Below are 27,169 nucleotides of genomic sequence, written 5' to 3'. Positions count from 1 at the left end.
CAAATTCTAAGGAAAGGTCCTTGTGCTTCTCACAGCTCCCTTCTGTTTGCAGATCTATCAGCCTCACTGAATGATGCACTAAGCAGTTGTCCTTGCTGATTCAGGTGGTGGCTGTTTGATTTCTGAGTACACAGTAGGTGATCTTAAGAAATTGGCTCAATTCTCTAGGCTGGCAATCTTAAGAATCTGATCTTTGTGAGTGTCCTGCACTCCCAATGCACTGATGGGGCAAATCACAGAATCTTAGCATGGTTTGGCTTGAAAKGGACCTTAAAGATTGTCTAGTTCCAGCCTCCCTGTCATGGGCAGGGACACCTTCCACTAGACCTGGTTGCTCTCCCAAACACTGAAAGGAAGTTCTCATTCCTCTCCCAGACATTTCCCTCTCCAAGTAATTTTTCAGAAATTGATAGGATGCCGTTTGCAATCTGTATCAATCCGTGCTACTGATGCTGAGAGCCGAGTGCCTTTTTGCAGCATGCAACGAGTGACTCACATTGCAACTTATTATGGAGGAAATCAGCATGCACTGCTTTGAAATCACCTCAGCRTGCAGGATGAGGAAAAGGAGCCCACAGGAAAAGAAACACATAGATATGTAAAAGCCAAATAGAAATTATCATATGTAACTATATATATTTATCTATGTCATAACCATTGTGTATTAACAGAAACTATCCATGTGATAAACAAAGTTTGCTCTTTTATCTGTGGAGTTTTTCACTAAGTGAAGAATAAAGGACTATGAACCTGAATTGATGATCTTCTCATCAATATGACCCTGGAACTTGCAGGAAGCTCAGCAGGACTATTCATGTTAGCACCATCACAGAGAAATACACAAGTTTGTATTTTGAGGATGATCATATGTAGCTCCAGTTCATTACTTCTGATATTATTAAATGCAGARAACAGGCCAAAATCACAAATTATGGATAAATACACATGTATATTGTGTCRACTTCATTTTCTTTAGCTGTTCTATAGACAGGATGCTTCCTCTATAGACTGTGTTTGTCAGTGTGTAAACCTTAGAAAGGTAGTTATATCCATTTAAACCTAGCTTTGATAAGGTCTTTGATATGTCTAAAAATATAAATTCACCACTGTAAGTTTTTTGTTTTTTTTTTTGTTAAAAGGTGATTGTGTTTTTTTCTTGAGGTGAAGAACACCACAGAAATTGAAAATAMCAGTTTTTGAGACAACAAATCTTTGTATATAATATACCTTTCCTCGGTTAAAATAAAAACAGTCTTTAYGAGCAGAAAATGTCATTGGGCTGATCTAGAATGTAAAAGTTTGCTTTAATCTTTGCAGATATCAGTGGGAATGGCTTCATCGATACCAATGATTTAACAGAGGTGTTGAAGGCTGCCAATCTCCCTCTCCCAGGATATAAAGCCAGAGAGCTCATTCAGAGTCTGACAACCACGGGGAATGGAAGGATCAGTTTCGATGAATTCATTTCAGTAAGTAAGATGTTATTTATTTCAGTCACTCGAGGTGATCCCCGGGGCACAGCAGAGGCACAAGCACAGGGTCTCATGGGCACCTCGTTAATCCAGTGAATCTCCTCCCTGCAATAGTTGAAAGCAAAAGGTGGCTAAACCAGAAATCCTGCAATTAACTGGGACAAGTTATGTGAGTACAGCTGCTCATTGCATAGATGTTCTATCTTTCAGGGTTGGTGAAGCAAGAATAAGTATTTCAGTTATACACTTCAAAAAGATGATGTTCTGGCTAGATGATGACAAAAAGTTTGAGCAGATTGAACTTGAAAATGTCACAGGCCATTTTTTAAATAAAAAAACTCACTATTTTTCTGGTGTGAACTGGGTCAAAACCAAATACTAAAATAGTGGAATTTCCCTTGGGATGAGTAGGTTTTTACATGCTCTTCAAATCCAAACTGCTCTGCTCCAGAGTAACATTTCTGTTACTTAGCTGATCTTTGCTCCCTGCTTTGGAAGCATAAAAGCTGTGTATAATCCTGTTGTACCTCAGCAGACACACAGACTGTACACAGAAAACCCCTGAAAATACTCCCTCTGCCCTTCCCTATTTGTGAAGCAGAGAGAATGTGTCTCCTGGCCCAAGAGCTCACTGTTTTAGCTTGGTTTAATTCCCCAGAATGTTAACATCCTCSTCTCTCATGCTTTGAAAGATTTTCCAAGACCTGAAGAGCGATGATGTTGCAAAGTCGTTCCGAAAGCAGATCAACAAGAAGGAGGGGATCTGTGCTATCGGTGGGACGTCGGAGCAGTCCAGCGCTGGCACACAGCACTCCTACTCAGGTAGKGCAGCTGTCCTCACTGCTGGCAGCAGGGGACACACGGCTGCAGCAGCACAAACACTGCCCACGGCTGGCCCTGCTCACCCGTGAGGCAAGGMACAGGTCCCTGCTGCTGAAAACCCTTTTCCTTGTACAGGTTACCAGGCACTCACTCTGTAAACTCTCCTTGCTGCCAGATAGTTCCTGATTTTTTCCTATAGAGGGAACAACCCCATCACGGCTCCTCTCCCAGCCTGTTTCTCCAATGAAAGTTGCTTGCTCCTGTTGCCTCCCAGGCACAGCCCACTCTAAAGCAGCTTCACAGGGAGGAGGTCCCACCCTTGGCTGTCTTCTCCAGGGGCAAGAGTGGGGGGCTGATTCTCTCCAGGGAAAGCAGAAGAGAGGATGCTTCCAAGGACTCCATCCACCTGGGCAAAGAAGGCACCTCCTCTGAACTCCTGGGGCCCATRTGAGCTGCTGCTGGTACAAGATAGCCATGCTACAGCCCTGGTGGACTACAGGCAACATTTGCCTATTGCCCTCTGAATGCTCTTTGTCTGAGTCCATCCTGGCCAAGCTTCTCTAGATGTTCCACATGAAGAGGGTTTAATGTACAATACAGAATTATTTGAAATTATGTGGTACAACAGAGTGGAGCAACAATGCATTCAAATTATGGTGAAAGCACAGATTACTCCTTGCAGAGCTTAGCATCTGCACCAGACCATTGAATCCCTTCAATGAATGAACTTCATTTCCAGTCTCTGTGATATGCCTGCCCTCATGACCCAGGCACCCCAGYGAGTGGGAAGGGATGTTAAGGAGCATTAACCAGCTGAAGCCCACTGCTGCCCTCAGCTCATTTGTTTGTCTCCTGAGAGCCTCTTCCATGTGGGGTTTTGTTGATCACACTGGTGAGAGAGGCTCTCCTGGGAGTTCTGCCTTTATTAGTAAAAWGATAGTAGAGGCACTGAACAGCAAATTGAGGGATTTGATGTTGTGTCCACAGAGGAAGAAAAATATGCCTTTGTCAACTGGATTAACAAAGCCCTTGAGAAGGACCCTGACTGCAAGCACGTGGTGCCAATGAACCCAGAAACAGAYGACCTCTTCCAAGCAGTCGGTGATGGCATAGTGCTTTGGTAAATAATACCTTTCTTTCTCACAAATGGGAACCATGAGTCTGCAAAARCTCACATTTCTGTTTAAACAGATGCTGCTGAATTTACAAGAAACTCAGGAGCATTTGCAAACTCAGGGCCTTAATAATACTAGGGKGTTTTGCTTCTTTTATCATCAAAAATATAAAGCATATTTCATGCTTAATGAGAATTTTTCCTTGCCTCAAGACACTTACAGTTAGATGAAGTCAGTGAAATTTGAGGAGCTGCTTGGTTTTTTTTTGCCCAAGGACTTTTGGTGTTTCACACAAAGCAGCACAAAATAGTGAGTRCTTCCACAGACATTTACTGCACAATAAACTTCTCACAGGACTTCACCTTGTGACATTCTTGGCCTCACACCTGTAGTACAATCTGTATGTAGCCCAAAATAATTGCTCAAGCACTGAGTGTGTGCCTCAGTGTGTAGATGTAGAAGCAGAGGGAGATAATCCATATTTTTTAAGTAACTCCCCAGCTTTTAGACCTGTCCTGAAATGTAGAGACAAAAAAKTATGCCTGTATTTTGTGCACTACAGCTATTAGTGTATTTCTTGTTATTTCTTTTTCTATTATTTCCAGTAAGATGATCAACTTTTCAGTGCCAGATACCATTGATGAGAGAACAATCAACAAGAAGAAACTCACACCCTTCACAATACAGGTACTAAAACAGGATTCTTTGCTTTCCCGCTTTTGTGTAATCACTTAGAGCAAAGGCTGGAGGTACCCTGGTTCTGCCCACCATGATCAAAGTTTTGTGGCACAGTGAGATGCTCAGGTCCATGTCACAAAACCCCAAAGACCTGTATTTCTGTTTCTTTCCAAACACATGAGCAACCTGACTAACCAAACACAATGCATAATATTTACCAGATCAGAGCTTTAGATATTTGTGTGGTAGATGCCGTGTGAATGCAGGAGCACATGGGTAATACAGTGACCAGTTATAGTTGGAGTAGGCATCAGAAGGCTGAATCCCTCTTCTAAGGCATGACAATGGGCTTTAACTCACGACTGCTGTTGTTGCAGACTGATGTCCTCACCAAAATATTAACTGTGGCCCTGGAAGTACCGTGGTGTGTGAGAGGCCTGAAATGGAACACAGCCTTTGCCTGCCTTTTACAAGCCAGTATTTCCCCTTGAATACTGAATCCTGCCTTTATTTTTATTACATGCACATGTATGTGATCTAAAATATGGACAAAAAAGGTGTTAATTTTCACCTGCCTCAAGTTTATTGCGTTTGTCACGCAGCAGTATGTAGAGAGATTTTTTTGTATGAACAACATCTATGTACCTGGGTACAGAATATACAGATATGAACCGAACCCAGTTTAGCCTCAGCTACTCTGATTTGATGCAACATTAGCCAGACTCAAGTAAACTCAGAAGCCATTAAATTGGATTTTTATTCTGTGTACCACATTTTTCAGTTCTAATCATTTTGGTCAGCAGCATAACTTAATGATGCAGCTCAGATCAATCCCTGTCACACACAGGCATGATTTGATCAATATAGCTTCCACTTTAACTTAACCYTTTTACAGCTGTCTGCTGGAAAAAAAGGTAATTAATTTGAAATGGCCTGATTTTTCTAGCTTATGAGAATTTACACTATGTCTCTCTCTGCATTTTGTGTCTAATCAGATCTCCCTGTCATGGCCAGCTTTGCTGAAATTCATGTGAAAAATTTCAAATCTGTGTAATAAATTATATTTTCCAGGCTTCTTTGCCATCTTTACTTGCCCTCTGTTTACCAAGCCACCTTTTCACCTGAGGATCACATTTTCTTATTCCCTTTATTTTAAATGGACAGGAAATGGCAAAGGAATGTAATGTTCCTGAAACATCGCTTGGTGAATCACTGTGAATCACTGAACCTCTCAGCTTCCTCTGCACACTCTCCAAACAAGAGTCCATGCTCCAAAGTTCAAAAAGAAAATATCCCAATTTTACCAGTTCTTGGCTGAATGACAAAGTTGAAAACTCAGCAGGTTTATTCGTACTGATTGCTAAGACAGCGTGCTCTTTGAAAACACTGCCAGCTAGCCACTTCCTTGTGTCTTGGGTGTCAGGGCTTTTGCAGAGTGCTTAGGGAGCCTGGAATATCTGCCTGTGGGTTGGGTTTTAGCTCCTTTGTTCCTCCACATGTGCAGGACTGAGCAGAGCAGAGTTTGCCCCAAGCTGATGTTGAGTGTGTACTGGAGGGAGAGCCTGGCTTTGGTAGCCAGGATCAAGCCAGGGCATCACTGTGAATGCAGACATATGCTCTGAGCTCCAGTGCCCTGTGACATGACATTTGTCACCTCTGCCAAAAAGAGTTCCTCTCTATCAACATGCCGAGACCCAGAATTTACCTGTAATCCCCAGGAGAGTCTGCATCTGCTGCTCCCTGTGGCAGACACGTATCCTGGGCTGCATCAGAACTACTGTGGCCAGCAGGTCAAGGGAGGTGGTTCTGTCCCTCTGCTCCACTCTGGTGAGAGCCCACCCGGAGTGCTGCATCAGGAAAAACACAGTTCTGTCTATGTAAATGCATTTACAGTGAAGCTGCCTGCAGATTTCACTCTTTTTGGCTGTGCTCCCTTCCTGTATCCTCAGCTCTCAAGTTCTTCATCATTCAAAAATTCTTGTCTTTCCCAGGAAAATCTGAACCTGGCCCTGAACTCTGCTTCAGCCATTGGGTGCCATGTTGTTAACATTGGAGCCGAAGACTTAAAAGAAGGGAAACCTTATCTGGTTCTGGGTCTTTTATGGCAAGTCATCAAAATTGGACTCTTTGCTGACATAGAGATCAGCAGGAATGAAGGTATGTATGGCTCTTCCTTTCAGTGTCCCACTTATATAATTGCACAGTCTTTAGAATAAAGCTCTTAAAAAAATCTATTTTTTTCCAAGTATTTGCTGTTCTCTTGACTGCTCTAATTTATTTGCTTTTCACAAGTATCATCACTCAGAAGTCCAAGGCTGACTGTAGCCTTGTGTGTTCAGAGCTTTTTCATGCTCTTTGGGTCAGGAGTGGTGGTCTACATCCAAGTATATTGGTGTTTTGGCAATAAATCTGCATTCAAGAAGCTTTCCTCTTTCTTACTCTTGATTGCCAAACATCTCCACTTTCKTTGTGAAATCACAATTACAGAATTGTAGTATAATTTAGGCTGGAAGGAACCTCTGGAGGTGCACCTGGAGATCTGGCGCAGCCATGCAGCTACCTCTGGTCAGCAGCGTAACATCTTAAGGTCAGCTGAGGTTGCTCAGGGCCCTTTCCAGTGTTTTCTGGGAAGCCTGTTCCAGAGCCCAACCACTCGTGCTCTGAATTTTTTTTTCTTATATCTAGCTGGAATTTCCCTTCTGACACCTCGTGTCCACAGGTCCTCATCCTTTTGCTGTGCATACTGGGAAAATGCAGATCTGGCCCCTCTAAAATAGTTGAAGACAATACTTACTCCCTTCTCAAACCTCTTCCCAGTCTAAACAAATCCAGTTTTCCCATCCTTTTTCCATCTATCACAAACTCTAAAATAAAAACTTGTTTTGGAGTCCCTTCACTAAACTCGCTTCAGTTTGTCTATGTCTCTCTTGTACTGGGGAGCCTCCAACAGGACACAGTGTTCCGGTATGTCTCACCAATGCCAAAATTCTCCATGAAGGAGCTTCAGCATGAAGGGTGTACATGCGATCCACACGGCACCTCATCTTTCTGCTTTGCTCCCCGTGCCTCTGGATGGTCCACTCACCCAACAGTGACACTTCTCCATTTTCTGTGCAGGTGTTACCTTCATTGCCTCACCCCTTTCACATTTCTATCCCTTTCATTGCCAGAGCCATCCATTCCTGGAGTTCCCAGTTCCCATCCCTTTTTAGGTAGCCTTGCCCTGCTTATTTGCTATTTTTTTTCCTTTCTGGTATTTTACCCTTCACTGCTCATCTAAAACTTGTCAGAAAAACCAAGATAGTTTTGATTTCTTTCAGGTTCTCTTTTTCCCTCATAGCCCTTCTCTGCAGCTGTTTCAGGTAAAATTCCCCTTCCTTGAACACGGGACCCTGTATTTTCAAYGGAGTTTCTTGAGCACGTCATATCAAGGCAGTTATACATCCCAACCTTTTTGGGAATTACCCACTATGCACTTAATAGCATTGGATTTTTCCCCTAGTCATACCAAATGGTGGCTTGGGGTAGCTTAAGGGACATCTGATAYACTCAAGTTGCTCTCCTCGGTTTGTATGAGCTTTTAGCTGACAGCAGTTACTCACATTAACTCCCCAGGGCACATCTTCAAACATGGCACTATAAAATTGCATTCCATTTTTATTACTATCATCTAGTTCCTTCTGTCTGATTTTTTGATTGTGCTCTGTATTGACTGTGCCACCTAGTGAATATAATTTTCACATTTTTAGCACATTGCAAGTATTTGTGCTGAGATAATTGATGCAAAAAAAGGAGAAAACATTAATCCAAAAATCAATCTGCCATCAACTGCACAAAAATCCTTCTTCCAGCCTTCTCTCAGTATTAATACTGTTCTCTTCATAAAATCCTCTGTCTACTTTCAAATGCTTCTATTATCCCCCTCTGGTCCAGTTTGACCCCATTGCACCCTATATCAAATTATCTATGTAACTCCAGTTATAGCATGTTTCCGCTGTTTCCTTTATGTAGCCAATCCATAATTATTTCAAGGATTGACAAAAGATTAAAAGAAGATCAGAGTAGTGTAACACACTCTCCCTTTTTAACACATTAATAATTGCTTTCCATGCTAGTTCTTCTTTTCAAAATTTTGTTCTAAAGCCTTTCATGTTCCARAGATCAGCTGAACATACTGCATTTGCAAGTGTCAGTCCTTCCCTCCTGCCTGTTCTGCCTCTTAAAGAGCATAAATACTCTATGAATTTTTCTATGTAAATAGGGTTTTTCCTCCAAATGACAGATGAGTCAACCCTACTGGCTAACAAGCCCATGGAGTCACGTGCAAGTATTGCAGAATACCTGTGTGAATCCAGTTTCAGTGTGAAGGTCACTGAGATTTCTTTCATCTTAGCTGCAGAAAGCCTGTGTTCATATTTTCATTCCAAGCTTGCCCCTGTGCTCAGCCTCATTGAGTTCAACTCTGGACTTCGCAGCACAGGAAAGRCTTGGACCTGTTGGAGTAGGTCCAGAAGAGGGCCACAGAAAGGCTCAGGATGCTGRGACACGCCTGGGAAGACAGGCTGAGAGAGCTGGGGCTGTTTAGCCTGGAGAAGAGAAGGCTCCAGGGAGACCTTATTGGGGCCTTCCAGTGTCTGAAGGGGATTATGAGAAAGAYGACAACAGACTTTTTGGCAGGGCCTGTTGAAATAGCAAAAAGGGTAATGGCTTTAAACAAGAAAAGGTAGATTTAGACTGAATGCGAGGAAGGAATTTTTTGCAATAAAAGTGGTGAAACACTGGCAGAAGTTGCCCAGGGAGGCGGTAGGTTCCCTGCTCTTGGAAACATTGAAAGTCRTGTGAAATGGGGCTCTGAGCAAACTGATTGAGTTGAAGATGTCCCTGCTYATTGCAGGGAAGGTTGACTTATTACAGGTATCTTTATAGCTTGTGGGCAGTTCTTAGACCATACTGGAATTGTCTTCCAGTTGAATATGATCCATTACTAGATACACAAATTACAGCCTTGTCCTCRTTTTATTGATGAGAACCTTTTTTCTGTTACATCTTCTATCATGCTAACCCAGCTTGAATTTTAGCAACATTTTGGCCATTCACATTTGGAAATTAGGGTAGGAAAACGTAAAAGAGAGAAAACAGTTACACATTTTCCTCAACAAGTATTCACATCATTATCTTTAACTTTTTTTTCCCCCCTGCTTAGCCTTGATTGCTCTTCTGAGAGAAGGAGAGAGCCTGGAGGATCTGATGAAACTGTCTCCAGAGGACCTGCTTCTGAGATGGGCAAACTATCACCTGGAAAATGCAGGATGCAACAAGGTCAACAACTTCAGCTCAGACATCAAGGTATGAGAAATACAGACCAACAAAAGCAAAACAGCAGCTCCACACCCAAATTCCAGTTCTCCACACAGAGATTGTGCACTGAAACAATCCAGGCAGCCTGAGACTGCTCTGTCAAGCACAATACATGAAATGCTTTCATTGGGGTTTACCTTTCCATTCAGTAGCATTCCTCCTCCTCCTGATCTCTCCATCATCACTGCCAGCCCCAGCACACCAAATGCCTGGGGAAGGAATGGCTGCTGGCTCTGGATAGGGCATATGAACTCTGTATTTTCAGTTCCTTGCCTCTATTGCTCTCCTCCTTCCTAAATGTCCTTAAACAATTCTTGACTTGACTTTGGTTTGGAAAAGCCTGCACCTTATTCAAACATGTAATTAGATGTAGAGGAAGAGGATGGGGCTCTTCCCACACTTGCTCCTTCCTGAGCCATGTGCTCCTCTGTYCCAACCTTTGCCATAGCCCTGAATGCACTTATCCACAAGTTTTAATTAACTATTCCAAATTCTACAGCTAAGCTGGGAGACACTTGCAAGAGTGGGTCTGGAGTCTGTGCAGCATTATTTCACATTCTCGGGACCTCCTAGGCTTGTGGGTGCAGATTTCAGCAGAGCTTTCTCAGCAGGACCTTCACTGTTCCCAGACAGATGTGGTGTGTTCCCAAACCTGAACCTCAGTGGTGCCCACTGATGAATTTTGGACACTGAACCCAGTGTGAGGTCCAGCCATCCAGAGCTGTAGGGGATATATAAGGGAGGGTATCTGAGCTGGCTTCCAAGAAAGCCAGGGGCTGGTCAGCACACCAACCTAACCTGCCTGCTCCAGAATAACATGGGAAAAGTCCGGCTCCTGAGATACCTGGCTGGAGGCTTCAATGGGGACTGAAGCATAAACACAAGCATTTAATTGAAATACAGAAAAATAAATCACTAGGGAAGGCAACAGGAGGGGTAGGCAGTCACATTTGACAATACAGTTTTTATTGTAACAGATTTTTGGTTCACTGGGTGCAGGTGACTGGAGAATATCTGTGGAAAGGGAATGGAATAGAGTCTTTCCCATTTTTCTGTGGGCTGGCCAAAAGGACYACRGTGCAACTGATTAAACACACTCTAYARTTGAAAGCTAAATCACAATTACAGTTGGAAAATAAGGCACACATTTACAAGGTTTCAGTGATTACAGATATTGTCTAAATAAATGTCCCCCACCCCACTTCTGTTGTAAATAACCRCTTTCTAGTTACGGTACATAGTAATGCAGATGTAAAATATTTAAAATAATTCAAGTAGTCTGCTTTATAYTTTGAAGAGCATTGGGTTAGTTAGTCACGTCCCTAGACATTAACATGTAGTTTTATTTTCAGTTCTTTGAACTATATTTGAAGTGAGTTAATATTTTCCACATATGGATGCAGCGTTGTATTTCACAAAAGATTAAAGACATAACATGTTAAATCCTTGTCTAATTCCTGCCCTTTTGTCTGAAAAATGCTGATACTGTTGTCAGTTTTAACTTTTGTCCTTGAAAACTATCTTTCTTTTCCACAACTGTTTCAGCCTTGCTTTGAAATCCACTTTAAACATCTGCTTTCTCCTTCTGCATTTTCTTTTGTTAAACGCTCAGCAGCCTGACTTCTACAGCATTATAAAGGTATGCATTTTCTTACCTCTAGTTTTATGTTCAGATTAAGTAAATTCTGATACCWTTTTGTCGTTGCTGTCCTTTCTGTAAGTGCAACACACAACCTTTTGTCTCATGTGTTGGGCGTTCTGCAGCACATATATATTGACTCAGGGAAGAAATAGATCTGGCAAACACAGCATAAAGCAGGAATTGCTAAGTGCTTCCAGCTTAATTAATTTAATTATGTAGCCCAATGATCGATGTAATAAAAATGAAGCATGCAGGCACATTGTTCAGGGGAGCACTGGCATGCAAAGGCTGAACTTTAGATGTAATTTTTCTTCCCTTTAATTTCTCTGTCTGTCACAGGACTCGAGAGCTTATTACCATTTGCTGAACCAAGTCGCCCCCAAGGGAGATGAAGAAGGCATTCCRGCTATTACTATTGACATGTCAGGATTGAGGGTAAGATGAGATAAGTTTGGAGTAAATGCCGATATTTTCTGTCTCTTACTTGCACTGCTGGCCAACACAGGGCTGCTCTGGGATGTCAGAAGCAAATTCTTTCTAGCATTGCAACATGATCTTGTRTCTCAGAAATCAACGCTTCCAAAGAATTAAATTATGTGTTTGGATTTTTGTTAGCTATTAACCCTGAAACTTTAGCCATACCCAAATTCAACCACACTGATAAACTACTAGCATGTAACAAATGYATTTACATACATTCACCTGTGAATTTCATCAAACTATCACATTTTATATGGAATATGGCTGTAAAACCAATGTGATAAGATGGTTGAATCATAGGCAAAGCCCGTTTGAAAACACAGACTTGCCGTTAATAAAAGTGGGGAAGGGAATACCTATAAATCCACCAAGGAGCTGCCTTTGCAGCTAGATGCTGACATGGAGACCCCGAGTGGGTGTGGGTGTGGGTCCAGTGCCATGTGGAAGCTGATGTCCCGTTCTGTGCYGGCAGGAGAAGGATGACGTGCAGCGAGCCGAGTGCATGCTGCAGCAGGCTGAGCGCCTCGGCTGCCGCCAGTTCGTCACCGCCACCGACGTCGTCCGTGGGAACCCCAAGCTCAATCTGGCCTTCATYGCCAACTTGTTCAACAAATATCCTGCCCTGCATAAGCCAGAGAAYCAGGACATCGACTGGAGCTCCATTGAAGGTCAGGAAAACATAAATATCTCAGGGTGCACCATACTTTAATATTTCCCATGTCACCCTGTGTCTCCTTCTGTTCACCGTTCAGCACACTGTAAATTCAGAGTGAGGGTTTCTTCCAAAACACTGACATTACTGAAGTGTTGTGTTCTGCACATTTGATTGATGTATCTCTTATTTTAGGTGAGACAAGGGAAGAAAGGACGTTTAGGAATTGGATGAACTCCCTTGGTGTTAATCCACGCGTAAATCACTTATACAGGTAAGATGAGGTATTGCACTGCCTTCAGATGATAGATACAGACAACAAGTTGTTTGCAAGAATATAAAAACTTTTGGGCCCTATAAGAATATATGCTGCTTTGTGTTTCCCAGGAAACTATGCTTACCTCTGCTAGTAGTTGAGTTGTGTTTATTTCCTCTGTTCTCTGGACAATTATGCATCTTTTTATTGTTTTCAGTGACCTGTCAGATGCCTTGGTTATCTTCCAACTCTATGAAAAGATCAAAGTGCCAGTAGACTGGAATAGAGTGAACAAACCACCGTATCCTAAACTGGGTGGCAACATGAAGAAGGTACAAAAAGCTGGAATAGCTCYAGTATTGATGCCTTATCCTCAGTGAATGTCTGTATCATTTCAAACAGCMATGTGGATACACATTTCTCTCCAGTCCCAAGTAGAGCACCTTAAATGAYTTTTTGCTTAGTCAGTGGGTAATTTTTCATCCCAAAAAAGAAACATCCATTTGACTCGCTTGCTCTGTTTACAGGTGAAAAATATTTGTCAAATARAAAGACTTGACAACTTTAGCATCAGTATTTAAAAACTGTACTTGCAGATCCCTTTTGCTACTGTTTTAGGCACCAATTATAATGCATCTGGGCTGTGAGATGCATGGCACCAGCTTAATTGCAGCTGTCTGGATCACTGCCYTCCACATCAAATGAAGACAGTGATGATAAGCATTCTTGATCAGATGCATCAAGATCCAATCACACAGTTGCTGCTAAATACAAAGCTTTCTCCCTACTATCTGGATGAGTAATTACATCCAGTTAGACCAGAACAATCAACCCATCTAAAATATTGGCTGGGACACTAATCCTTTGTCTCAATGCAATGCTGTGATGCTGGAGGTATCCATGAGCCATGATTTTTTATTTTCCAGGGTAATCTGCTTTTCAGGGCCTGATAATGAAATTTTGTACTGCATTTTGTTCTATGTTAAATCTTTACCATGGTATGTTTGGGATGGAGCTTCCTGCTGTTATTCAAATAGCTGTATTATCACAGAGCTTCAAAGTTACTGTTTGCCCAAGAGGATCTGGGCTGAGTGATCCAAAGAATTTAAAGTAACAGTGTCTTGTCTTCTTTCCTTTTTTCCCCATATTTTTGAACTGCACCAACTGACCCTGCCATTAACAGCTTGAAAACTGCAACTATGCAGTGGAGCTGGGGAAGAATCAAGCCAAATTTTCCCTTGTTGGCATTGCTGGGCAAGATCTGAATGAAGGGAACCGTACGCTCACKCTGGCTTTAGTCTGGCAGTTGATGAGAAGGTAGGTGAGCCAGCCTTGAGCTTCAGAGCGTTGTGGTGTGCTCGCTTTGCATTGCAAAGGTTTCCTGGTGCTGTCACTGAGAAGGCTCTACAGGCTACAGCCTTCTCACTCCTCTGTTTGCACTCATGTGCAAAGGCAGGGTCACCTTTTGCTCACTCCTTGTTAAGGATGTGATCAGAGCACATGTTGTGGGCAAGGCCATTATAGTCAGCTTATGCAGAAGATTATTATTGTCACTCTATGGCAAAAATAAATGTTTATTGCATGGAGGAGAGGAAAAGAAGTTAAAAGGTCTCTGTATCAGGGAATGGGCAGAATGTACCAGAAGCAAGGAATGGATGCATGAGTTTTCTAACCTGCTGTCTGAAGCGGGTACAACTCAGTAACTCTCCCCATTTTAATGTAATTCTCTCTGTGTGCATGTTTCTGTGTTTAAGAGTCCCATAACTGAGAGAAAAGAGACCCAGTAGTCAGGAACTGAATACAGACCAAAATCAGACTACAGAGAAAAATATAGGATTATCACTAAGATAATTAAAATAGGGGTGAGGTGATTACTTACCATCATTTAGGGATATATTTGCAAGGTGTATGCTGGCATATAGGCAAAATATTCCAGGCTTGTTTTTTGCGGAAGGTCAGTCTTAGGTGAGCAGAAGGATTCCCTTCTATCTCCAAAGTCAGTGACTATTTTTTAAACACTATGACAATGAGTCATTTACAATGAGATACATTAAGAGGGACCATCCAGGAATTTTAAGTAACCAAAATTTTAACACGCCCAAAACAATGATAAAGGAATTGGGTATGGATTAAACTAATTAGATTAATTACTCTGTTATAATAGAAATCATATACACTGTGAGTGTGTGTGAGTCAGAGGAATATCAGGTGAAAGAGGACTATTGGGGTGATCCCAATGAAGCTGTGCACATGCAGGACAATTCAGAGGTTACAGCAGACTTTGAGCAAATATCCTGGCTTCTCTCTTTAGGTACACTCTGAATATCCTTGAAGACATTGGTGGTGGAGAGAAGGTCAATGATGAAATCATTGTCAGCTGGGTCAATGAGACGCTGACTGCAGCCGGGAAGGATTCAACCATCTCCAGTTTCAAGGTATGGGTTTTTAGAAGTCTCTGCTTAGGAATCTCTTGTTCAGTTGTGTTGAGTGTGTTTGTGTGTATGTTGTATGCATTGCCTGTATATCAATGTATGTGTATCACACATCTCTGCATTATGATACAACTCACTACATAGCTTGATTATTTTTCATTCCCTTTTAAAMGCTTGCTCAAATACACAGGTTGTATTCAAGGGACTTCAGTGTGAAAAGGTAATAGARATAGTACAGGAAACACCTTGGATTCCAGTTTGGCACGGGAAATCAAAGGATTGAGACAGGAATGATGATCGGAATTAAGCAAGAACTGCAGTGCTGTTGGTTGTGAATCAAAAGCAATTACAAATGACAGTATTAAAATGAGCAATAGCAATACATTTATAAGCTATGAATGATGGTATCATTCAGGGGTACCTTGCCCTATTTTGCAAGGTACCATACAAACACAGAGATGGACAATTCTAGAGAGCTTCCAATTCCACTAACTTACCTATGACACTTCCCAAGCTAGGGAATGCTCAGTGGATATAGATCAGCAGTTTGCACCAGATCCATCAAACTTCATGTAATGAGTTCAGGAATCACACAGCTGGTCCCCCTCTCACTTCCCATCAGTAGAAGGGTATCAGTGTCATCTCGCCACAGGAAGCAAATGCATGAGCCCTGCACACCATCTTTTGCTTTAATGACATTGTGTTCTGTGACAAGGAGACCTGCTCAATGGATGAGGGAAAGGCTGTGGATRTTGTCTGCCTGCATTTTAGTGAAGCCTTTGACACTGTTTACCACAGCACGTGGAACACTGGCTGCTCATGACTTGAACAAGTGCACTGCTCGCTGGGTAAAGTCTGGATGGCCAGAGAGTGGTGGGGAATGGAGTTACATCCAGCTGGTGGCTGGTCATAGTGGTGTCCCCAGGGCCCAGTATTGGGGCCAATCCTTGTCCAGACTATCTTTATTGCTAGTGTGGATGAGGGGATCAAGCGCACCCTCATTTTGCAGAGGACACCAAGTAGTGTGGGAGTGTTGGAGGCCAGGAAGGCTCTGCAGAGGGATMTGGACAGGCTGGATTGATAGACYATGGCCATTTGTAAGAGGTTCAATGCAGCCAAGTGCTGGGTCCTGCACTTGGGTCACAACAACCTCTGCAGCGCTACAGGCTTGGGGCAAGAGTGGCTGGAAAGCTGCCCAGYAGGAAAGGACCTGGAGGTKCTGGTCAACTGTGGCTGAACATGATCCAGCAGTGTGCCCAGGTGGCCAAGGTGGCCAACGRCATCCTGGCCTSTATCAGCAATAGTGTGGCCAGCAGGASCAGGKCAGGGACTATCCCCCCTACTTGTCACTGGTGAGGCCACACCTGAAATCCTGTATCCAGTTCTGGGCCCCTCACATTGGGAARGACATTGAGGKGCTGGAGTGAGTCCAGAGAAGGGCAATGGAGCTGATGAAGGCTCTGGAGCACAAGTCCTTTGAGGAGCGGCTGAGGGAGCTGAGGGTGTTTAGCCTCTCCCCTCTCTCAGGGAGAGCCTTATCACTCTGAATAACTCCTGAAAKGAGGGTGGAGCCCAGTGGAGGTCCATCTCTACTCCCAGGGAGCAAGTGACAGGATAGGAGGACATGCTCTTGGGTTTGGAAATGGCCAGGGGAGGTATAAATCAGATATTAGGGGAAACTTCTTCCCTTGGAGTGTTATTAAGCCGTTTAAMAGTGAAGTGAGTCACCACCCCTGGAGGATTTTAAAAGTGTGTAGATGTGATGCTTAGGCTAAGGTGCACTTGATCATACAACCTTAACCTTTTCCAACCTGAAACATTCTATGATGTTTCATCCATTGGCTAAGAAAAGATCCTTGAAACAGTTCTTAGTCTGCCTTAGATAAAAGGTTATTCTAAACAGATCTTCGTGAAGATCAAAATGGTATTTCACTGAACTATCCATTGCTCTTGAGTCTAGACTCTGGCTTTGTGGGAGTTCTGTCATCCTGTTCTTGCATTTAATTTTATTTTTCATCTATGCAGGATAGCAAAATCAGCACCAGCATGCCAGTCCTGGATCTCATTGATGCCATTCAACCAGGATCAATCAAGTATGACCTCTTGAAAACAGAGGACCTGAATGATGAGGAGAAACTAAATAATGCTAAGTATGTTTCTGCCAAGTGACATTTAACATGAGTTCCCTGCTCAGGCTTGCCTAACTCTGTCTCTGAAAATTGCTCTGCTGTCATTCTCATTGGGCACAACCTCAATTGAGAAATACCACCAGAGTTAGAAGCATGAAGACTAGAAGTTAGACAGTAAAAAGACTATCAATGGAAATGGAGTGTGTAATGTTTTAGTTCCTGCTTTATAAATCCCTTGAAAGGATTAAAATCACTTGGCTTCACAAGCTCCTATTTTCTCATATTAAAATTAAAATTCTTTCAGAGAACAGGGAACAATGCCAGCCATAGTGAGCCATGGAAAACAGGGATTAGAGGTCATGATAGCTCTTTGGTCACCTACAGGTGGAACAAGGCCATATTTAGGAGAGAAAGGGGAGGACAGGACTCATGTCTGAAAAACTGGTTCTGTAGATGTGAATATTGATTTGTTTTCCTCTGAATGCAAACAATTTCCTAGCAGAGTCAATTCTGGGGGCATCTCCCTCTCCTTTCAGAATTACACAGATCACCTTTTGGTCTGATCATTGGTTTAACTTCTCCTTTTCTGTGCAGTACCTACAAAGGAGAAAAGGGTGACTGTAAAGCAATCAGAGCTACCATCATTTATGTAAAGACTTTTCCTACTGTTCCTTTGCCCTTCCATCTGCTACCATCTGTTGTCTTTCTTTCTGTGCAATCCTGTGTTTGCTTTTCTCTGTACTTTATTTCTTCATTGCTCTGCTGTTCTTTTCCTAATTTCTCACCCTCATTCCTCCACAGTCCCAATGTTTCTCTGCATTTGGGGGAAAATTTCACAAATGTGTATGTTCTGAAGTGAGAGGAACCTGGGATTTTCTAGCTTTTTAAAATGAAAAAATAGAGAGAAGAGACAAACCCACTGGAGAACAGCAAGTGGCTCTGAGCAGGGAGATGGGAATGACAGCTTGTACCTTCTGGGTATGAGTGAAACAAGTCCCCAAATGTTGATTTCCMACAACACTAATCTCCACTGACACCAACCTTCTGCTTCCATCCTTGCATCCTTTGTTTATGTGCAAAGTCTGAATCTCAGAGATTGAGAGGGAGCAAGACCAGAATGGCTGGTTGTGAGGATAATTTTTCAGGGGATGGAAGATCAAATATTTCATACCAGGATCTGACCTGCAGTCTCCCATCCTGCAGATAATCAGCACTCTAACCATCAGTAAATGCACTCTACCTTTTATTAGAAATGTAGTTCTTCATGAACGTGTCTCACACATTCCAATAGAAAAGTTCAACTTKGGTGAATCAATGAAAYCYACTCAGGTATTGATTACTGAAAACACTTAACAGGGGGAAATTAATGCTACTGTACTAATTTCTGTCTTTATTTTTTCCTTCTTTTTTTTTTTCCACTCCTGCAATGCAGATATGCCATCTCTATGGCAAGAAAAATTGGAGCAAGAGTCTATGCCCTCCCAGAAGATCTGGTTGAAGTAAAACCCAAAATGGTCATGACAGTGTTTGCTTGCCTTATGGGAAAAGGCATGAAGAAAGTTTAAAGCACAAAAGACTTGCACTTATGCCTGTTATTCACCCTTCAGATTCTTTCAAACTGGATGCTCTTCTCTACAGTATCAAAGAAACATGCAGGGTGCTCATGCTTTTAAGGCATGAATGTTTCACATGGTTCCAGATCATACAGAAGTTGCGTATTCACGTGTATCCAGGAAATATTTTGAACAGCAATATGTGCTTGATTTCTTTGCCTTATTTTCCAATTTTATAGATATAACCATTTCATATTCCTAAATAAGTTTTTAACAGTGAGGCCTAAGCATATCCGTTCATTAATGGATACCAGGGTTTTCTGTCAGASCTCATCTAGAGACAGCTTTTAGGACTATGAAATGTTATATTCTGCTTCTGGCTGAAAATGTTGTCATGCTTTTYGTAGCGTTTCTGCCATACTTACTTTCAGTTTGCACCTGGGATAACAAAATGGGTTTCCCCAAGCCAATGCAAGTAGTAGTGACTATATTTTCRGAATGGTAGGATCCTCTGAAGAAATTCTGGTGGAAAGAAATAAGTGTTTGGTGTATGTGATGATTTGGCAGCTCGTATGTAAACAAAGCAGTACTTTCCCCTGCAAGTTATGCCTCTGCCATCCAAGGCATAACACACAGATTACATTACTGCTCACTGAAAAAAACCACACTGCAGCCTGGTCCTCCAAGAACACCCAAACACTGGAGCCTTTGCAACAAACATTCTCCAAAGGATAATTCATTTTTATGCCATAATGCAACTTAGACAGATTGCAAAGCATGATAGAAATGAAAACCATGTTTAAGAAACTTAAGGGAATGTACTCAGTAGCWATACAACGAGAAATGAACCAAAGGGATGCAGAATGACATATTTATGTAGAACATAAAAATTAAAGTCTGCTAACTTCACAGACTTGCACTCAAGGGGCTGCAGCTCTGGTTCAGGAGACCATTTATACCTGTGCTTGCATAAGAAACACATACTAAAATGCTTCCCTGAGCCCAGGCTGGGATCCTCAACAGAGCTAAATCAGCTTTGCTTTGCAGCTAACAAGGCACTGTCAATTTGCCTCAGTTGAGGACCTGGCCCTGTCTATGGATAGTCAGTGGGATATATTTGCACTGAATCTCTTCCTTGGCATGAGACGTTTACTGGCCTTTACATGGATTTTACTGTGGTGAAATGCAGAAGGAGGGAATTTTGCCTTAATGCAATCCTGTTGATACAATCTCAGTTCTCTCCCTCTCCTCTTCCCTTTCCTCCAGCCCTTCAGAACTGCCTTAATAAAGAACCAATATTCTGTACATGAGAAGTCTCTCCAAATAAAATGTTCTATATAGCCAAATGTGTAGTCATTTATTCTAGGAGTGCATGTGCTAGTTKATGTGTGTCACAGAGCTGAAATGGGGACAGATGTGAAAATAATCTGTGGGTTTGCTGAGAATGTGTCTTCTGTATTATTACTGCTACCACAGATTGCAGAGAATGGAAAGAATTATTTCCTAGGCCATTTCAGAACATGCCACTCGGAGACACTGACAAAGATGGGACATGCTGGCGGGACTTGCAGTGTGATTTTCCCCATTTGGTACAGTGCCCAACATTTTCTTCCTCTGCCCATTCTCTCCCTCTGCTTCTTTAAGCATTGTGCAATTGAAATGTGCTGCTCTGTTTCTGCAGTAATAGCCAGATCCTGTTCTTGATCAAACCTGACTGCCCTGTTCCTCTTACGAACCAATGTATTGAATACAGGATGAGAAAAGYGCAGCATCCTAAGATCCATTCTGTCTGGTCCCAGTATTTCCCAGTGCTGGCAGAGGAGAACATCTGAAGTGTTACACAATGGAGATGTCACCCCAGCTTATTTCCCAGGAAGAGGGGTGGCCCTGAAAAGGCAGCTGCTCTCTTCTTGTGATTGACTTCGGGAGTCCTTCAGAGGTAAACCAGAGAGAGGAAACTGAGACTGCAGCACATCACTCAGGTGGGACAACCGGGTACTCTGTGTGTGTTTGCAAACTGAAGGGGCCATTTTTGGTTGGATAGATGGTGTAGATGTGAAAGCAYCAGGCAATCCTGCCTGAAGACAGCCCTGCTTTGGGTTCCTATTTTCAGGGAGATGATCTCCCCCCAGACTCAGGGGCAGTCATGAAGGATGGAGTAGATGACAGATTGGAAATGGCAGGGTGAGAAGGATGGCTTTTCCCTTGATCCCAAACGAMTGAAGGCACTTGCTATCCCCATAGAGTAGAGGGGATTTTCAAGCATTTTCCATTCACCAGCTCTTAGCAACTCAGCTTTTCACACAGGGGAAGGATTTTTAGAGGAGCCTGCTGAAATAGGCAGAGAGAGGAGGCTTCCATCATGCAYTTCCACAAGTCATTTTCCTGGAGAGCAAAAGCCGCCTCTATCTCAGGCTCTGGAGAGGGCCCAGGTGATGCATGCTGTTATTTGAATCATGGTTTGTGAAAGGGGCTGCTTTTCGTCCTCCTCCTCGGCATCCCAGCACCAGAGCCGGGCACCCTGGCACGCAGCCCCCCTCGTGGCCAGTCCTCTGCCCGCAGGCTGCTTTTGGGAAGARCACCATCTCCAGGAGTGCCAGCTTCAGCTCCGCAGGAGGGAGAGCTAACCACGAGGTGGCACTCACTCCACCCGGACTCCTAGAGAGCCGCCGGCAGGAGCGAGATCCTCTGAGGAACAGAGGAAAAACTGGATACTAAACCCTCGGCACAGCGCCAGCACCCGCCGGTGCGCGACAGGGAGTAAGAGCTGTTGGCAGGGATACTACAGGAAATACTCACCAGATCTTCATCCTTATCTCCAGAATCTCTCTTGAAAAACGAATCTGTCATAGCCCTGATGGTGTGGGAATAACTGCTTTCTGGTACAGGAGTATGAATATTTTAACTTTTCAGTGAATTTGTGTTTAATTGCGTATTCTTATTTATTTGATGCACTTGAGGTTTTGCTTTTATTAACTTGTAATAAGCTCTCAGCAGATGCTGAAGGGGTTAAGCCTATGACAAACGTCACCAAAAATACCCACCAGGATCTGGATTTTTTTGCTGTTGCTTTTCTCCAAMTTTCTCCATCACTCTCAGAGAAAGCAGCTGTCTTAGGATTCACTCCCAAATCAAGCTGGCTTTGTAAGCACTTCTATTATTGATTTTCATTGCACAATTAATCATAATTTTCAATGCTTCAAAAAGACTTAGAAATTCATACGAATAAAAATAAAGCATCAGCATTTAGACTAACTAGGAGAAAAAACCATGAGGGCAATCAATCCACATGCTTCAGGGTACAGTCTGATYACCAGATGGACTCAGAAGGAAATATCCCCCCATAGTGTAGTAAAGCATAATTAGGTGTATGATGAAGATTTTACACCTTCTTGTAAATCATCTATCCTTGCTAGAAAKGGTGTGTTCTACCCTTAGAAAAGGGACAGTGAGCAGTATGGCTGACTGCAGTGCTCTTTTACAGACAGGGTTGTTTCTATTTCCTCCAGGGCTGGAATTAAACCAAAACCCCAACCTGACATCACTTGTCATTCCAAGTGCGGCTTAATTCTGTTATGAGCCTAATCACAGACTTCAGGCCTTACTGTCCACTTGCTTGTTCAGCTCAGCATTCAGAGAMAACTCTGAATTAGGACCAACATCACTTTACAATGTTATAAATTYGTTTAGAATTTTCAACCAGTGCGGTGGTTCTCTTCTGCCACCAGTAAAACCGTGTCATTCCCTTGTGCTGCTCTGAAAGCAACACACATCTCTGAGTCTTAGTTTTCACTAAGTAAAATTACTGTGTTTTTAAAGCACTGTTTTTCATTGCACCTTATTTACTTTGTGCCCTGATAATTTTTCCAAGGGAACAGTGCTTACAGGAAATCTAATTTATTACCAGAGTGCTACCTACTATTACTATTCCAGATCCACAATAAACTGTCCAAAGCTGAGAAATGCTAGAATTCACACMTGCCATGCTATGTCTGAAATGTGTGAAAAGAGCAGAAAGCTACATAACCAATCATGCTAGACACACTGAGCTCCCTCAGGACAGGCACCCATTTAGAGCATTTGTTAAAACTCTATGGAAATACAGCAACAAACGTCTGTAAACACAAAAAGCACAGAGAGGAGCCCCACACRTCCACTTGGGAAATCTCCTAGCAGGTGATTCACATGTGCACTGGTGCTTTGATCCACTCAGGCAGAAAAGCAACTTCCCATTGCCAGGCATCTCTGGCTGCCTGTAAAGTTGTCCTTGTTCTTTCCTGCATTTGAGCAAAGTGAACACCTCAGAGCACGTGTCCATTTGTCACTGAGATGGGGAGACACTCTGATCAGCCCCTGAGCAATGTGTCCTCCCTTGATTTTGTAGCCCTGGAGCAGAACACCCTGCATGTGTGACAGGTGATGAACAAGCCTTAGGAGCATCAGCCTTGCCGTGCCTTCTCCTCAAGGCCTGTGTTTGCTTGGGTGCCAGTGAAACCATCCTGTGGTTGAGTAACCTGACAGTGAAGGGCTCAATCAGCCACAGCAGGGAAAAATAACAGAGATTCCTGAGGAGGGATGCAGGCCCGGCCCAGCAGCCCTACATCCTCTGCTTGCTGCACTGTCAAATCACATTTGGCATCAGGGAAATGTGGCCTCAGTGCCCCATAATGCTTGTCAGACCTACCTGGGGTGATGCTATCCAAGTAGTGATCAGACCTTGCAAAACAGTCAAATGCCTCTAGAAAATTTCCAAGCTTGTAGAAACTTCCCAATTTTGCTGTTGGAGCCAGATTCTAGAACAGTGAGGGGTGTCTCTGCAGTGTGGATCTGCTTGCACAGACTGATGGCAGTGGGAACCACACTAGCTGAGAGGGGGGAATGAAAGAGGGCAGGAGCTTTGACTTAGAGAGCTTCTCTTCATCAGCATCCTCAAACAGGCCCTGGCATCCTTCAAACAGGTTCCATCATTCTCCAAAAACCCGAAGGAAGATCCACTCTCCTAATCTCTGCCAAATGCCATTCAAGAAATGTAAACAAGTGCAAGGAGTGCAAAGAAGTAAGAAAATTCTGTTGATCCATTCTGAGACAAGCAGAACATATTGGGCTATTCCAGGGGTAATTGTGTCCTGGATACGTGCACACATAATCTTTGACATTTGAGAGGGAGACAGGTGGGCATCCATTCCCGTGCAGCTTGGCCAAAGCGTCCTGTCTRTAGGAGGCACGCAGACACCTTCCTCAAGTGCTCAGGAGCTCTGCTGGGAATGATCCTGGGGCTCTCTTTGATATCCTCCATTCACCAAAATTAATCTTGCCTTGCAAGTGCTCCTTGTTAAGACATTGGCAAGTAAGTCAATGTGTACTGGCAAAAAGCAAATGTGAGTCACCTGGACAACTTGTTGTTAGGGTGGCAATTTATAATAGACCTTCAGGAAACAGAGCTCATGAACAAAGTGTTAAACAATAGACACCTCCCCTCTTATCCCAAACCATGCATACACTACAGCATCTTTCTTTCTGCTAACCCAAGGAAGCTGACTAGCAAAGAGAGTAAAATGAAAAAAAAAAAAAAAAAAAAAAAAAAAAGAGTGTARATAAAAAAAAAAAAAAAAAAAAAAAAAAAAAAAAAAAAAAAAAAAAAAAAAAAAAATAGTTTGGCACAACCGAGTCCTCAACAATGCGGAGGAAAAATGTATATTCAGCCTCTGCTCATACCTATCGGCCTTGATTGAAAAACACTGCTGAGGTCTGTTTCCTCGCAGGTTAATCCATCATTTTCTAGCACAGGCAGCATCTGATTTTTATATTTGAGAATGAGAGAGAAGTGCCAGAATCAGAGAAATTTAGACAAAGTCCAGATTTTCCCCTCGTGGTGGTTTCATGGGCTGCAAAATTGTTTCCTGGATGAAATAACAGAGGTTGGTGACATTGGCCATGTATGTAAATGATCATAGTGTCCTACGGAGATTAATTGATTCATGAATAAAGATGAGGAGCTGAGGTGTGCAGAGAGAAATCATTTATCAATTATATGCCTTGGAAAACTGAAAGATGATGCGGCCTTAACGGCTGAATGGGTTTGAAAGGGGGACTTGTAAATTGAGTTCTAATTCTGTTCTGCCACATTCATAATAAAGAGCTGTTACACTAATTGCATCCTTGTACGGCTCATGAGCAACAGCACTCAGCTGCATCGCACAGTGAGCAACAGAGATCAGAGTTTAGTTAGATTTCAGTCATTTTCTGCCTCATGTGGAAAGGATGCTCACTGGTTACCTTTGGCCTCATCAGTAGYGATAATATACGAAGAAAATGGCAARAGCCTATAAACGTTTTACGTGGGTTATTTTGCATTTGAATCTGAATTTAAAGAACCAATGAGCACAGTACAGACTCACTTGGCTTTTGTGTTCTGCTTCAGTCACACAGATGCCTCAGCACGATTACCCATCCCTGGAGGGACTCCCTGATTAACTGGAAACAAGAGGATTCTGGAGGATCAAAACCATAACAGACTATGCTAATCCCAAACAAGGAAAAGGATCTGAGGTATGTTGCGGCTGATAACAGCTGACCTCTGCTCCTCCCGCTCCTTCTAAGTGCTTGTTAACACGTTTACTGTTACAAACAGACAGCACCTGCCTAGCACGCACACAAATAYAGGCTCAGATCAAAGAATCTTAACGCAGGGTGAGACTTGTTATTTAAAATCTTGCTGTTGGATACTCTGCAAGCCCCAGGATCAAAGAGCAAAGCCACACTTAGGTCCTGGTTGAGTATAAAGGAAATCTCATGACACTTGGGTTGATGAAAACCAGGAATGCCATGAGAGTCACGGAGGATTACGCAGCAGTGCTGCTGCAACTGCTTGAGACCACCTGGCTGCAGCAGTTCAAAATGTTTCTCCTTTCACTTGTTTTATCTGAGAGCTTTCCAGGGTCTGGCTCTCCATCACCAAAAAGAGCAGCCTGCTGGAGCCCAGCATGGGGACCAGGCACAGCCCAGCATCTCAGCGCGTGCTGGTGCAGAGGTGGCTTGAGCAATGATAGATACCCTGACTTAGAAGGGACATGGGTGCCTGTCCTCTTCTGCTGCCACTGTTTTGGGCACTGATTTCTTAAACCACCACACAAAGATGTGCCAGAGCCTGGTCTGGGAGAGGTACAACACCCAGTCTCTGTCCAGGGGTAACTGCTGTTACTACATATGAATGTGCAGAGGGAGAGAAGAGACAGCATTCAGCCAAAAGAGTGAGGACATCTCTTTAGTACTGCCTTTAGAGTGTGATTATATTTTTTAAAGCAATACAACAATGGCATTAGGAGGCTATCTATACTGCCGCTCCTAATTCCCAGATGGGTAATCTTCAGCAAAGAAATCAAGAGAATACTTTGTCAGTTATCTGCTCTGAAAGCTTAGACCTACTCATCCCTCTTTGAATAAAAGCCTGTGGATTTTCCAAAGCCACTCTAAAAGTTAACACAAATCAACACAACTGAAGCCTTCACAAGGCTTCTGGYCATATTTGCTATGGCAACACTTGCAAGCATCAGGTCAGCATAGCCCACGGACTAGGCAGTGGAGAAGGAATAATTAACACAGGTGCAGCAAAATCTTTGAACTCCAACAGAATTTTTGATCAAGCAGCTCTTCACCAGGGAATACTGACTCAGCAGAAGCTAAAAGGGTTGCTGGAAATTATCAGTTTTGATTAATTTCCCAATTAGAGAAAAATAAACTTGTTCAAGAAAGRAGGATTTCAAATGTCCTCAAATTCAACTAAAACCTCACCTTACAACAGTTTTTAAATTAAATCTTATTTCCTCCAGGTTTTRAAAAACAGAGCATAAAAATGGAAGTTAATTTTCAATAAAATCATTAAAATTACTTGGAAAAAATGAAGCAACAGCTAAAATTATTAAAATGAWTTTTTTTTCTTAATTCAATTATTTTTATAGTTACCTTTCACAGTTTTTTTTAGGACTGCATTTTTCTTCCCAGATTACCTGGGAAATATTTCCCAAGTTCTCAGAAATTCTTGAAGGTTATTAAAAGATTTTACTGCTGTAGGTAGAGTTTCCTCAAACACACATTTTTATATTTTTTTGTATGAAATATCTCCTGTGAATTCCAGAACCCAAAAAGCAAGTAGGAAATCAGCAGCTTTCAAACACCGTGTGAACTGTCTCTTTGAAATAAACTGGAGAATCTACTGGAAAAGCAACCAGCATTCAAAAATTTCTTAAAACTACTGTTTGTCTAAAACTGTCTTCTTGGGTAGACAGCAGAAGTCTTTTCCCACTTAATTAACACTCTGAGACATGTAGAGATATGATTCTTTCCTTTCCTTCAATACCAGCAACCCAGCTTCATCAGGTTTTCAACCTCTTTTGTTAAACCTAGCTCAGCAGATCAAATTTTTCTTCCTGTCTGTGCATGAAACATTCCCAGATGAAATGAGCATGTGTATTTGTATTTGATCCTGTATTTTTTTTTTTGACAGCTTCCTTTTGTCTGTGTGAGGAAAGAGCTTCTGACCCACTGGTTTAAAAATCAACCTTTCTGGCAGAATTCTGCCTG

The 27,169-nt window shown here is 42.6% G+C and overlaps 1 protein-coding gene across 2 annotated transcripts in view; it reads left to right on the top strand.

Annotated features, from left to right (window-relative positions):
* Positions 1 to 19,929, top strand: part of LCP1 (lymphocyte cytosolic protein 1) — a 48,978-nt gene extending 29,049 nt beyond the window's left edge. For both annotated transcript variants that reach the window (XM_057374727.1, XM_057374725.1), the window contains exons 3-16: positions 1,318 to 1,469; positions 2,165 to 2,294; positions 3,282 to 3,414; positions 4,015 to 4,096; positions 6,079 to 6,244; positions 9,291 to 9,433; positions 11,427 to 11,522; positions 12,040 to 12,235; positions 12,415 to 12,493; positions 12,693 to 12,807; positions 13,659 to 13,792; positions 14,787 to 14,910; positions 16,933 to 17,057; positions 18,469 to 19,929. In XM_057374727.1, coding sequence (XP_057230710.1) covers positions 1,318 to 1,469; positions 2,165 to 2,294; positions 3,282 to 3,414; positions 4,015 to 4,096; positions 6,079 to 6,244; positions 9,291 to 9,433; positions 11,427 to 11,522; positions 12,040 to 12,235; positions 12,415 to 12,493; positions 12,693 to 12,807; positions 13,659 to 13,792; positions 14,787 to 14,910; positions 16,933 to 17,057; positions 18,469 to 18,601 — 1,808 coding nt within the window. In that variant the 3' untranslated portion in view covers positions 18,602 to 19,929. The remainder of the gene's footprint in view (positions 1 to 1,317; positions 1,470 to 2,164; positions 2,295 to 3,281; positions 3,415 to 4,014; positions 4,097 to 6,078; positions 6,245 to 9,290; positions 9,434 to 11,426; positions 11,523 to 12,039; positions 12,236 to 12,414; positions 12,494 to 12,692; positions 12,808 to 13,658; positions 13,793 to 14,786; positions 14,911 to 16,932; positions 17,058 to 18,468) is intronic.
* Positions 19,930 to 27,169: the final 7,240 nt, after the last annotated feature.

Source organism: Malurus melanocephalus, unplaced genomic scaffold, assembly GCF_030028575.1.
Source record: "Malurus melanocephalus ecotype Western Australia unplaced genomic scaffold, MMel_1.1 scaffold_231, whole genome shotgun sequence".
Taxonomy (NCBI): domain Eukaryota; kingdom Metazoa; phylum Chordata; class Aves; order Passeriformes; family Maluridae; genus Malurus; species Malurus melanocephalus.
This window is presented reverse-complemented; position numbering and strand designations above follow the sequence as displayed.